Genomic DNA, 12,994 nt, shown 5'->3' on the forward strand with positions numbered 1-12,994 from the left:
AGTTTGTTTAGTTTTTTAAGAATACATTTGTTTGACCATGAAGAAGTAAATATCCTGCTATTAACCATGGTTAACCCTGGAGTCCCTATTTTGGGCATGCCATTATTGGCGCAAATTCTCAAAAATAGCCTCGGCCTATATGCTTAATTTATGCACGTATATATGACAGTGTTGCACGGAGAAAATAGAAGATACTGTATAAAAGCTCAATCAGCTATTTTTGTTGTACAAAAGTGTCAGGCTTCAGACGTTTAAGGGCAGTACTGGTTTGAGTGTGTGTGTGTGTGTGTGTGTGTGTGTGTGTGTGTGTGTGTGTGTGTGTGTGTGTGTGTGTGTGTGTTTATAATTATATTAATTATTTATGTTTATTGTGTTTTTATTATTTTCTAAAATATACAAAATACCAGTATAATACAGTAGGTCTATCGATTACATTGTAAAGTTCTCCTACACAAGGGAGAAATGTCCAGTGACATTTATTCACATGTGTGCGTGCGTGCGTAGGTGTGAATATGTGAATGCGTGTGTGTGTGTGTGTGTGTATGACCTTTGAGCTGCTTCCGGCTCTTGCTGAGCTCTTTAATGAGTCTGGCCACCTCTGGATGAGCCGTCTTATCATTATGGGCCGGCTACGGACGACAACAAACAACTCTTATTACCAGGTGCAGGTTATTACGTCACTGCTACAACCATCTGTAGTACCGGGTGCAGGTATTACATCACTGCTACAACCGTCTGTACTGGGTGCAGATACTGTATTACATCACTGCTACAACCGTCTGTACTGGGTGCAGATACTGTATTACATCACTGCTACAACCGTCTGTACTGGGTGCAGGTACTGTATTACATCACTGCTACAACTGTCTGTACCGGGTGCAGGTTATTACATCACTGCTACAACCGGGTGCAGGTACTGTATTACATCACTGCAACAACCGTCTATACCGGGTGCAGGCACATGAACACATGCAGCTCTTCACTCAGTTCTCCCACCCACAGGCCTTCTGATTAACTGGCAGCAGCCTTTCATACCCAGGTGAGCTAGACTGCACCATTCAAATGGGTGTGTTGTAAAATAAAAAAATACATACATTAAATACAGAAATAAACACAATAAATACATACATCCCACATATCATATTAACAATCTTAATGAACTCACACAAGTAATGATTCCTTCTCAGTACAACCTAAATATCATTAGCAATTACCAAAAACACATCACAACCACCCCCTCTGCCATCCTGACTATGGTCCAATTATACTGGAAACACAACAGGTACTGTTAAGCATTCGATCAACCTTAACAATCACACTTCCTATACGATTGCGCTTCTCTATATGGCACTCTAAACATTACACTTACTATTGCACTTGCTCATCATGATTCACCAAACCAAACATTTCAGCAATAAAATCATGACTGTGCAAAATCTAGCTGTGCGAATTAATAAAGTGTAAATATGCTGTGCAACATGATTAAAGGTGCAAACATAGGTAACAGAGGACCTCTCTCTGTTACACACTGTGACGCTGCAACAGGCCTTACTGCTAAGACGCTCTTCTGTTGTTAAATAAAATATGTGATGTCTCTGATAATCCACTAGAGGGAGTGGTTTGGCTTTAGGGTGATCTCCATCAAGCATCAGCAGCACAGCACAGTAAACAGTAATCAGAACCAGAGTAATATAGTGTGAGATGAGGGACATCTGAAAAGTCCAATTGGCCCTCACACCCTTGAAGACAAACATGCGTACATGTTAATTATCTGCAGAGATAACAAGCTTTGACTTTAGTTATTATCACTTATCATGCTAAATGGTAGATTCTATGTAGATAAACTGTGAAAAACTGGGATTATGTCTAAGTTATCAAGGGGGGGGGGGGGCATTTAAGTGACATAGGGCAGTGAATCTCAAACACAAGGACCCCCAAAATTGTGTGCATGGACACCCATGTTGTGACAGGGACCCCCATAAGAGAAGATTTGTCAACTGTTTTTCAAAATAGCAGATCTATAAGCTCACAATGTGTCACAAGCGTGTAGATCAGCTATTTTAGAATAGCCAAAAAATAAGTGATTAAATGACCCCCTCAAGGACCCTGGGGGTCTACAGATCCCACTTTGAGAGCCAGTGACTCCATTCTGTGGTCACACCTAATGAGATGAGTGTGTTTGACCCTTCCCTTACCCTGTAGTGCCTCTCCTGCTCGAAGCATTCCTCGAAGAGTCTGATTCTCTTCCTCACAGTGTGGATGTGTCTGTTGAGCACGGAGAAGGACACACACTCTCTGGCTCCCTCCTGAAGCTCCGTACGCACAGCGCATCGAGCCCTGGGAGGAACAGAACAGCAGCGGTGAAACAATGTTTGAGATCTGTGGGAAAGATTCCAGAGAGTAGTGAGTGTGAGGCATTAACAATAACCAGGACAGCATCAATCAAAACAGCTCAAACATTTTTAAACAACTTTGCAGGCATCGGGTCAAGAGCACATGTTCACATGTGTAGCTTCTCTAAACTGACTCCCAATCCCTTTTAGAATTTTAAAATCCTGCTCACGATACACAAGGCTAGGTCTAGGTCGGGTCTTGCTCTGCCTTACATATCTGATCTACTCTCCCCCTATGTGTCAACACGCCGTCTGAGATCCTCAGGCAAAGTGGAAACCCAAGTTTGCAGTTTAAAGACCAGAGGAGATCTGGCTTTCAGTACCAGAGCCCCGACACTTTGGAATGCACTGCCCTTGGAGATCAAGCTTGCTGAATCGGTCTCCTCCTTTAAGTCCCTGCTGAAACCTCACTTTTATAGATTAGCTTTCAGTGCTAACTCCTATTAATTTCAGTCTATCATGTTAATTATTGAAATGTCTCTTGTTGCTTCTTGTTTTTGTGTACCATGCCTCATGTGTAAAGCACTTTGTAACACAATTTTGAAACCTGCTATATAAATAAAGTTTTATTATTATGTTGCAGAGCTTATGCTCCACTTCTTGTATTTCACTACGCTGGATTGAAGTGAAGTTGGAAAGAGTGCTGGCATTATGGCACCAGAAGATGAAGACACCATGTTATTCCTGATAATTGAAATGTTATACAGTAGTTAAAGTAAGAGGCAAATTCATTGCATTTCTACAGGAAGTGGAGCTCAGCTGGTATTGATCTGAGGGACACATTTCCTGCCAAAAACGTTTTTGAGAATTAAGCTATTGCCTGCCAAAAACGTTTATAAACGTTTTTTTATTTATTATTAAATTATTTTTAAAACATTTCTAAAATTATTTTTAATTTTTTAGGTTTTTCTGTTTTTCCGTTCTTCACAAAGAACCAGGAGATAACACGATCCAAAGATTTGCTGCTCCATTCACTTCAATGTTAAAAAATAAACGGAGAAAAAGATTCAAATTTTTCCTGTTTTACTATGTATTTTTGAGTGAAATTCAAATTTTCAAACATCAAACAACAAATGTCAACGAGGTCGCGATGACCTCTTGACATTTTTGAAACCACACCTGAAAACCTTCAGTGATTATCAACCATCAGGGGATCAATCATACTGGAGATAAATATTCTGTGACTACTTGAAAAGGTATGAAATCGTAAAAAATGCTGGCAGAGGCTTCAAACTGTTTTAGAAAACCCCTGGCAGTGAACGTGTTAATTCGTTTGTCAATGGTATTAAATAGAAACTTAGAATTATGCACATTTTCAGTGATGATTTGAGAAAAGTAAAAGCAAGATGTTTAGCATAATTTTGTATTTTCACATAATAATAAAAAACTAATATACATATTTATTGATTATAAAAATAATTGTTGGGTTTACCAAACAATTCCTAGTTTGGATCAACAGTAGAAGCGTGCACATACAAAATGATGTTACTTCGGTATACTACGGGATTAAATATAATGCAGAAACTCCAGAATACTGTACTGTACTTTAAATACATGTCACATGCACTCTGGTCCTGTGCTATTGTCTGATGTACTACAGTATATTATGCATGTCCCACACACACTGGCCCTGTATTGTTGTCTTACATACTTATGTGACATGTCCCCCACACACTGGCTTTGTATTGTTGTCTTACACACTTATGTAACATGTCCCCCCCACCCTGTCCTGTTGTCTTACATCATGTACTGTATACAGTATATGTTGTGATATGTAGTGAGAGATGTAGTGATATGTAGTGAGACATGTAGTGAGACATGTAGTGAGACATGTAGTGAGACATGTAGTGTGAGATGTAGTGGGAGATGTAGTGAGATATAGTGATATGTAGTGAGACTGATGTGGTGCTGACTACAGTTACTGACTATGGGGCTGACTATGGTGCTGACTATGTGACTATGTGTCCAACACACACACACACTGGCCCTGTCCTGTTGTCTTACATCCTAACGTGCGGTGAGCAGCAAGGCGGGGAGGGGGCGGCGTCAGGGTCCAGGTGGTAACGTTGGCTGTGGCTGAGGCTGGGACAGCGGGGCGACAGGACGGGGCAGTCAGCCATGGAGATGTGCAGCAAGAGGGGGCTGTTGTAAGGGCCAGGGCTGGAGCCGGGGTTGGGGCTGAAGCCGGAGTTAGGGCTGGGTCCGGTTACAGTGACTGGTGGGCTATCCTGGGTCTTGGCTCCCACTATCCCATTCAATGGAGACACAGCAGTCTGCCGCACTGGAGTGGACACTGATGGATATAGAGAAATGGAGAAAGAAAGAGGGAAAGAGAGAGAGACAGAGAGAGAAGGTTTATTATGCAATAAATCATTGCGATCATAACACCTATATCTTGGAGTCGCTCATATTTAAAATGTGTATCTGAATTTGATTGATCAAAGAGGGAGGGAAGGAACATGGGACTGATGATTAGGATGAGGGGGTGTGGGGGGGTGAGGAAGAGAGGGAGAAGAAAAAAGAGTGATGGAGGGAGACGGATAAAGGTGATAAAAGGAGGAAGAGCGGAAGATATATAAAACACACACAGAATTCCTACCTAAAAATGATTCTTGACAAGAATTTGGTGGATCAGCATTAGGTGTTAAAGTGAATTGGATGGTTTCTGTTTGTGGTTAAAGTATGGTGGGATGAAGAGGACTGCTAAAACTGTTCTTAATCTCTGAGACAGAAAGGAAAAGGTAAAAGAACAGTGGCTGCATAGTTAAAAAGGACACGAGACATGTCAGGGAACCTCATGCTCTGCTTTACCGTGCCATCATGCAGCTTTCACTGTGTGGGCAGAGAGAGATGCTCCAATTACATTGTATCTTGGTGCATTGCTACTTAACTCCCCCCAAAAAGGCACTGGGAAAGCGATACAGCTCACGATGCGTGCTAAACTGGCTTTGACTCATTTACTGTATGTACCTAGACATGCTCTAAGAGAAGTAGACTGAATAAATACATTGTGAATTGGTGAACTATTTGGAGTTATAACTGAAATAAGATGATGAAATTAGATCAATGTCTAGTAAGGTAGGATATCCTGGCACAGTTAGAGTTACACAAATGGTTTGTATGTTATAGGAGTAGAGAAACGTAATAGAGATGTCTAAGTTATCTTGGAAGTACTTGGAAGAACATACTGGCAGAGCTTGGTTTGTTAAAGGGCTAGGAGAATTGTCTGACAATAATCCTGTCATTCATCTTCACGCAGCTGCCGCATTATGAACAACACAATTAGGAAATCATGTAGATCTTGGAGAACACATAGAAATGGCATGGCTCCAGTGTGGATCTTGGACTACACGTGAAGAGCCTGTGACATCAGTTTCCTGTGATGTCAGTTGTCTATGACATATGACTCCAAATTTGGGCCAGGTGGGGCATTCTGCCGAATGGTTAGGGCATATACCACATGGGCTCTAATGCCCGGCAGTGAGTACCCCTTGCGCTTTCCGCCCGGCCGGACCATTTGCTTCATGTGACATGTCACTCCCCTGCTCTCTGTGTTTCCTGTCTTTATACACTGTATCTGTCAAATAAAGGCTCTGAAAAAGCCCCTCCAAAACTAAATACATAAATAAATATATAAATAAATAAATAAGCACAATCACAGCCCCACTGATTTCCATTATCAAATTAAAGTTACAAAAGATATGTGGCCTACTTGCAGCATGCAAAGTCTGGCACTGATAGGTCAAGCGGTTTGGGGGATTAGCTCTGGACAGACAGACAGACAGACAGACAGACAGACAGACAGACATATACAGCACACACAGACCTAGCGGAGCCATGCCGTATAAACAAAGGAAGTAAGGAAGCGAAATGGTCTTTCTCCTACCAGGCGGTGATAAGTTGACTGTATCCTGGCCCTGCTGTGGAGGTGATGGTGGAGAGCAGGTGAGCAGGGACGGGGACAGAGGCAGGCTCAGGTCCCCAGCGCAGAAGGGCTGCCGGTGGGCAGGTTGGCGTTCCACATCCTGGGGGTCAACTGGGGATGGTGGCGAGTCCAGTTCAGCCTCCAGGGCCTGCATCTTGAGGGAGGGGCTCTGGAAACAGAAGCAAAACATGGCTTCAGGGTCAGCCCTCACAACAAGAGGTCGGAGAGGTGTTGTTGTGGTTTTGCTGGGAGGGCTGTGAGGTTGTCTCGCGTATTGCTGATGAAATCCCTTCCTTCACTAGAAAAAAACGTTGGCAGTTCTTGGACTGCGAGGAGACACGGTGGGTGAGGTGAGCAATTGCGTCTTTTGGGGGAGATAGTGTCAAGAAAGGGGTGGGGGGGAGAAGTTCTCAGCAAAGTTTCACCATTCGCAAAGAGACAGAAATCCTTCAGTATACAAATCTGTCAATCAGTTACAAAAGACTCAAAAGGTATTCACAACAGTAGGGTAGGGCCTACAGTGAACGCAGAGCTGACCCTACCCCGCAAATCAGTCATAGTAACAACTGTCTCCTCTAGGTCCAGTCAGGTCTCCTTGCGATCAGCAGCCAGTGAAGCGCACCAGTTGGTCAACCACCCAGTCAAGAATCCATTATTCCTTTCATCACTGACCCGATCAGATTCCAAACGTGTCAGCAATCCTGATTCCAGAGCGGTTTCTGCTGCTGTGCCCATTCCCAGAGTGTGTGTGTGTGTGTGTGTGTGTGTGTGTGTGTGTGTGTGTGTGTGTGTGTGTGTGTGTGTGTGTGTGTGTGTGTGTGTGTGTGTGTGTCGATCTTGAGAGAATTCCAACATTCGTTACGGTTTCCCCTCTTGTTCAGCGGCATTCCCAGCGATGCGGCTCCGCATGAATTATTCACTCACGACAGCATGTGTAAGGGAGGGTGTGTTTGAGAGAGAGAGAGATAGCATGGGCATTGGAGGGAGAGAGGGAGTGTGGGAGACATGTGACGAGCCGTTTCCATGGTAACGTTGTCTGTTAGACTCTAACGTTCATTCTCAACCTTCTGAATTTCATGGATTTCTGTGGGAGATTAAAATGTCTACACTTTTAAAACGTGTTTAATTCCGAGAGTGTACAAAATGGAAGCAAATGGACCGGGACGTTGAGAATCGTAGTGTTAGAGGTAAGTGGCAGGCAGACTGTGTGCACAGTCAATATCTAGGTCTGCCACGCAGGGTTATGTAGAAATGACGTAGGTATGTTTTGCTGCAGACGCAAGGCTCTGCGTGTGAAAATGAAAATAATTGTTGAATTATGGTTAAAAAAAGAATGAAAGAATTGTCGTGGTGGTAGTGGTGGTGGTTGGGATCTAGTACATCGGCATCATCCTCATCTCCACGATCACCAACCATCAGTGGCTGCAGCTGACACGTGGGGCTCCGCCCCTCTTCCAACCTCCTGGCCGTTCATTCATTCACAAAAACAAGCACAGCTCTCGTGCGTCACACAGAGGAAGGAGGAGGGGGCAAGGAGAGGAGCGAAGGAGGGAAGCTGCTGTCATTGAGAGAATACACACAGGCACGCTCACGCACGTTCATGCACGCACTGAAGCTCTTGAATCTCAGGGCTACTTTGATCCTATGATAGACTTTAGACAGAGAAAGTCAAGTTACCTTCGAAAATGTCGTCTTCCACGTATGATTCAGCAGGCTAAAAGACAAATGGCACATTAATGGTTAATCAACCTCACTTTACTGACTTAATTGAAAAACAAAATCAAATCAAATACAGCACTAGGCCAACGCATGCAAAATCAAAGGCTGTTTCTTTTGTCACAATGCCATGGGCAGAAACCCTGTGTCCTCTTTGGCACCATCACAAACATTCTCCCATTAACATCTCTGCCCATGTGCCTGCACTGCACGTTCTGGTGTTCTGTCTATACGTAGTTCAGCTTTCAGACAGTCATCCACAATGTAAATAACATCATGACGTCTTCATGGTTGAACGACATCTTCATGGTTGAAATCAATGAGGTGGAAGTGGATCATCCCCTGCGTGGAAGCCTCACTAACACAGTGGCGGCGTGTCACTGTGACTGTCACCATGCTGTCTCTAGCATGGTACCGCTCCATGTGAGGTCCCCTGGCGAGTTATTTGAACTGGAATGAAAGCCGCGGCTGTAGGCAGCACACTGCTCCACTAACCTAGTTCTAACTAATAACTGAGCATTGCTACCGTACATGTTTTATAGACATTTGTTACATATTTGTTACATAATGATATGTCTTATTATGTTATTTTTGTTGTTGTGTGAGGACCCCAGGAAGAGTACATAGCTGCTACCTTAGTGGCAGCTAAAGGGGATCAGATCTGATTTAACAGATCTTTTATGGACGTCTGCAGTCAGATCTTATGGTTTTACTTGGTACCATTTTGTACTCTCTCAGAGTACACAGTGCACACTCTTGAGTGTTAAATTAACATTCAGGATTTAACAGTGCATAGTCTTCATCTAAAAGGGTGTTCCACTCACCTCTCTATGTGATGGCACTGGCTCTGGGCTCGGTTCTGCCGCTCCTCCTCTGCTGTGCAGTGGTCAGAAGTAGATGTGATCTGTTCTGGACCTGCTGTACCCTGGAACAATTCAAAACATTGGAGTAAGTGCAATATAATTCACCAGTCTCCAGATGTCAGTAAACATATTTATTAGGAACACACTGAGTTTTGAGACACAGTACAGTACAGCATCGTAGAGTAGTTTCAATTTGCAAACAGCAAAGACATCTCTGCTGTTTGCATTTGACAGCATGTGACACAGAACATTTGACGCTGAATAGGTTTCACCAGCTTAAGGCTGTCACGCATCTGTAAAACAGAGGAGGAGGCAGAGGAAGAGAGGCAAAGAAAGAAAGATTCAGGGATGAGAGGAGAGGAGAGGAGAGGAGTCAGGGATGAGAGGAGAGGAGTCCGGGATGCTCACCACAAAGCCACAATCATGGGTGATGGATGTGTCAGAAGCCTCTCTCTCCCCTATCCGCTCCTTTGTCACTGAGCCCAACGTCAGCATCTCATGATTTGACCTTGTCCTGCTTCACATGCAGAAGGAAACACTCGTTAAAAAAATATTAAGTGACAGTCTTTCCAAATGACTAGAGCTCACTATTTAGGGGACTCTCAGAGAGAGAGAGACAGAGACAGAGACAGAGGCACACGCACACGCACACGCGCGCACACACACACACACACACACACACACACACACACACACACACACACACACACACACACACACACACACACACACACACACACACACACACACACACACACACACACACACACACACACACACACACACACACACACACACACACACACACACACACACACACACACACACACGACTGGGCTGGAGTGTCTGACCCAGAGATGGATTAAAACAATGGAGAGATGGAGTGACAGAGAGACAGACACGATGAGAGTGCTTGTGCAGCAGATTAGTGGACACAATCGTTCACTTTGTGATACAAGCATCACATTTGGCATGAATAATGGCTAGGACCTACTTTTTCAGATTTTTTTATTGGGGTTCAAAGGTTTTATGACAATAACATAAGAGTATAATAACAAAACAATAACATATTGGACAAGAAAAAATGCACATAATTGTTTTTACTTATTTTAATGTGTCAGCAATACTGTTGCACGTGACATTCACCCTTATAAATTATACTGAGCTGAAGTGAACTGAATGTGAAGTGACAGGGTGCCTCACTGTCCAGTGGTGCGGTCCATCTCCATGAGCCCCTCCTGGTTGTCCTGGAGTGGTCTGTTCACCGCTGCTCCTGGATCAGTGGGGCGTGTCCCCTTACCGTCCCCTTTCTCCTCCAGCTGGTCCAGGATCTGCTCCTGGGTGCTGGTGCTGACGTCGGCGACGCCGTCACAGTCCGCCTTCAGACTGGCTGGGAGGAAGGGGGAGGGAGAGAGACAGAGACGCAGAGAGGAGAGAGAGAGAGAGAGAGAGAGAGAGAGAGAGAGAGAGGAGAGACACTTATTTAAAAATCACGATGGCCAATTTTATATAGGATTTCCTCTCTAGTCAGTAAGAATACCTTGAGGATTCTAACAGGGGCCATCATCCAAGGTCACTTCGACTATGCATGCACCTCATGGTACCACAACACCACTATGGCCTTAAAAATCACACCCAGTGTGAAGTGAGCGGTGCTATTTATGAGCGAAGTTTTAAGTTAATGTCATCATGTGTCTCGCTAGCCAATCACAGCACGTCCTGCAAAGATAAGTATTCAGACCTTTGCTATGACACTTGTATATTTGCACCACTATGTGCTCAAAAACAACAGTGGTCATCACAGTGATGGAAGCTCACTTCAAAAAAACAAGAAATGACAAAGTCATAATATACCCGCTTGCGGCAGGCTGTTTTTGCCCCAATCTGCAGCACAAAATGTAAAAGTTGTCATCAAAATAAAATCTCAGCCATTCGAATGCAACAAAAATAACTCCACAGAGGTTCATTGGTTGGCTACCAATATAAAGTGTGTGTGTGTGTGTGTGTGTGTGTGTGTGTGTGTGTGTGTGTGTGTGTGTGTGTGTGTGTGTGTGTGTGTGTGTGTGTGTGTGTGTGTGTGTGTGTGTGTGTGTGTGTGTGTGTGTGTGTGTGGTGTGTACAATAGCAATGATAGTGAAAATAATTGATCTACAATCTGACAGATCTGCTATTTTCACCAGCTGATATAGTTACTTCATAATGTAGCCTACCCTTACCCAAGTCAAAACTACAGTGTTTCACTTAGAAATGTATGAACAACAAAAATGACAAGACACACACACACACACACCCAGGAGGACTGGTTGATAGTGTTGTATGCATTGTTCCTGGACAAAAGACCGGTGGTGACCAGTTAGTATTCATTTATGTATGAAAGAAATAAACTATTTTCACAATAAACTAAGTGAGTCCATAGAATACAGGTAGCGTAAGGGCAGTCATGTTAAAAACATCAACAGTGGTGGAAAAAGTACTGTAATGTTTTACTTAAGTAAAAGTATCAATACTGCAATGTAACCCTAACCCTTTATAAAAGTGAAGCTCACAACGTGTCTTTTGATTTCACTGTTTGAAACAGCTAGGCTTGAGTTGTAATGCATAACTGCAAGTTAGCCCTTTTCACTACTGGCTTAAATGAAAGAAAAACCCAAATGGGTCCATTTGGTTTCATTAATGTCTTTTGTAAATGAAGTATTCAATAAAACGTCATAATAAAAAATAGCAGATGTACAAGCTCACAAGGCGGCGATGCGTTGTGAGCTTGTAGATCTGTTTTTTTCTGATAAAATGCAGCTGATTTTAGCGTCATACCTTACATGAAAAATGTTGCTACAGTAACCTTGGTTGTAGTGTGTAGTCATTCATTTGTAAACAGGGCAGTCATGCTAAAAACAGCAACAGTGGTGGGAAAAGTACTCGTACTAGTGTTGCCATGTATACTAATTACCGCTGTCCGAGTTATGTACCGATAGGCACAGAATAGTAAATGATGTTGTGGGGACTGCGTTTGCCCCAACTCGTTTCACTCAACTCGCCGGTCTCTCCCCGCACCCGCCCCGCGCTACTGAGACCGGGGGTAAAAAGGCAGGTCGCGTGAAAGGCAGTATTATGTTGAGAAAATAGGAAGTCATTACAGCACCATAACATGGTGAATAAATTTTGTTTTGGGATGTACAATACATGAAAATTACGAGAGTAATAACGCGACTTGCGTCGATAACTAATGGGGAGCGGACAGTAGCGTGCTTGGCTAAAAACAGTTAGTTAGTAACATCATACAAGCTAACTATTAGCCAAATTCGGCTAGCGCTCGGAGGACTGCATAGTCCCATAGCTTGGGAGGACGAGGCCGCCCGTTCAGAGTATGGGAAAGTATCCCATTGGCTTAAACGACAGCCAATGACGCAAATCTGTCGAACAAATCTGTCGAATGCAAATGAATCTGTCGAATGATGAGTCATAGGTCTGCCTCTGCATAGACCCGCCAGCTTTCAGCAAGCGGGTAAAAATCACACCCAGTGTGAAGTGAGCGGTGCTATTTATGAGTTATTAATTTCATCATGCATCTCGGTAGCCAATCACAGCACGTCCTGCGAAGTGACGTGCTTACATTTTTTACATTATTATTAATTTCATCATGCGTCTCGCTAGCAAATCACAGCGCATCTGCGAAGTTTGAAGTTAATTTCATCATGTGTCTCGCTAGCCAATCAAAGCACGTCCTGCAGAGCTTAGCCTATGGGCGTGTTTTCCACAGCATGGCATCACAGCGAAAGACAAATTTTCGTGACGGTAAGAAAAACTTTCACCACGGATGGGTCCTAAACCCTCTTATAGGAGCGGTTACACCGCTCAACAAGCCCAAAGTCGCTTATAATAAGCCAACATGGCAACACTGCCACCAGGGGTCCAAATGGACCCTTATGGCTCTGTAACTCAGAGTGTAGAAATGTAAGTTACATAAACACTGCCAATTTTGGAGATAAAACAAATTGCATAAAATGGGGGTCCGTGGCCTCATGCATATCAAACTGGGGGTCCGTGAAATGACAAAGGTTGTGAATCACTGTTTTAGCAATTTGTGAAAAGGGAAATAT

At 43.5% G+C, this 12,994-nt stretch overlaps 1 protein-coding gene across 3 annotated transcripts in view; it reads right to left on the reverse strand.

The window, feature by feature from the left end:
* LOC308101066 (protein FAM13A-like) overlaps positions 1–12,994 on the reverse strand; it is a 49,466-nt gene that overhangs the window by 13,546 nt on the left and 22,926 nt on the right. For 2 of the 3 annotated variants that reach the window (XM_080450374.1, XM_080450375.1), the window contains exons 7-14: positions 10,101–10,283; positions 9,306–9,414; positions 8,859–8,959; positions 7,996–8,032; positions 6,280–6,487; positions 4,398–4,686; positions 2,196–2,379; positions 548–629 (exon numbers count right to left, since the gene is read on the reverse strand). In XM_080450374.1, the coding sequence (XP_080306500.1) occupies positions 548–629; positions 2,196–2,379; positions 4,398–4,686; positions 6,280–6,487; positions 7,996–8,032; positions 8,859–8,959; positions 9,306–9,414; positions 10,101–10,283 (1,193 nt within the window). The remainder of the gene's footprint in view (positions 1–547; positions 630–2,195; positions 2,380–4,397; positions 4,687–6,279; positions 6,488–7,995; positions 8,033–8,858; positions 8,960–9,305; positions 9,415–10,100; positions 10,284–12,994) is intronic. The other variant, XM_080450376.1, reaches the window with a different exon arrangement.

Source organism: Gymnoscopelus braueri (genome assembly GCF_963280865.1).
Source record: "Gymnoscopelus braueri genome assembly, chromosome: 14".
Classification (NCBI taxonomy): Eukaryota; Metazoa; Chordata; class Actinopteri; order Myctophiformes; family Myctophidae; genus Gymnoscopelus; species Gymnoscopelus braueri.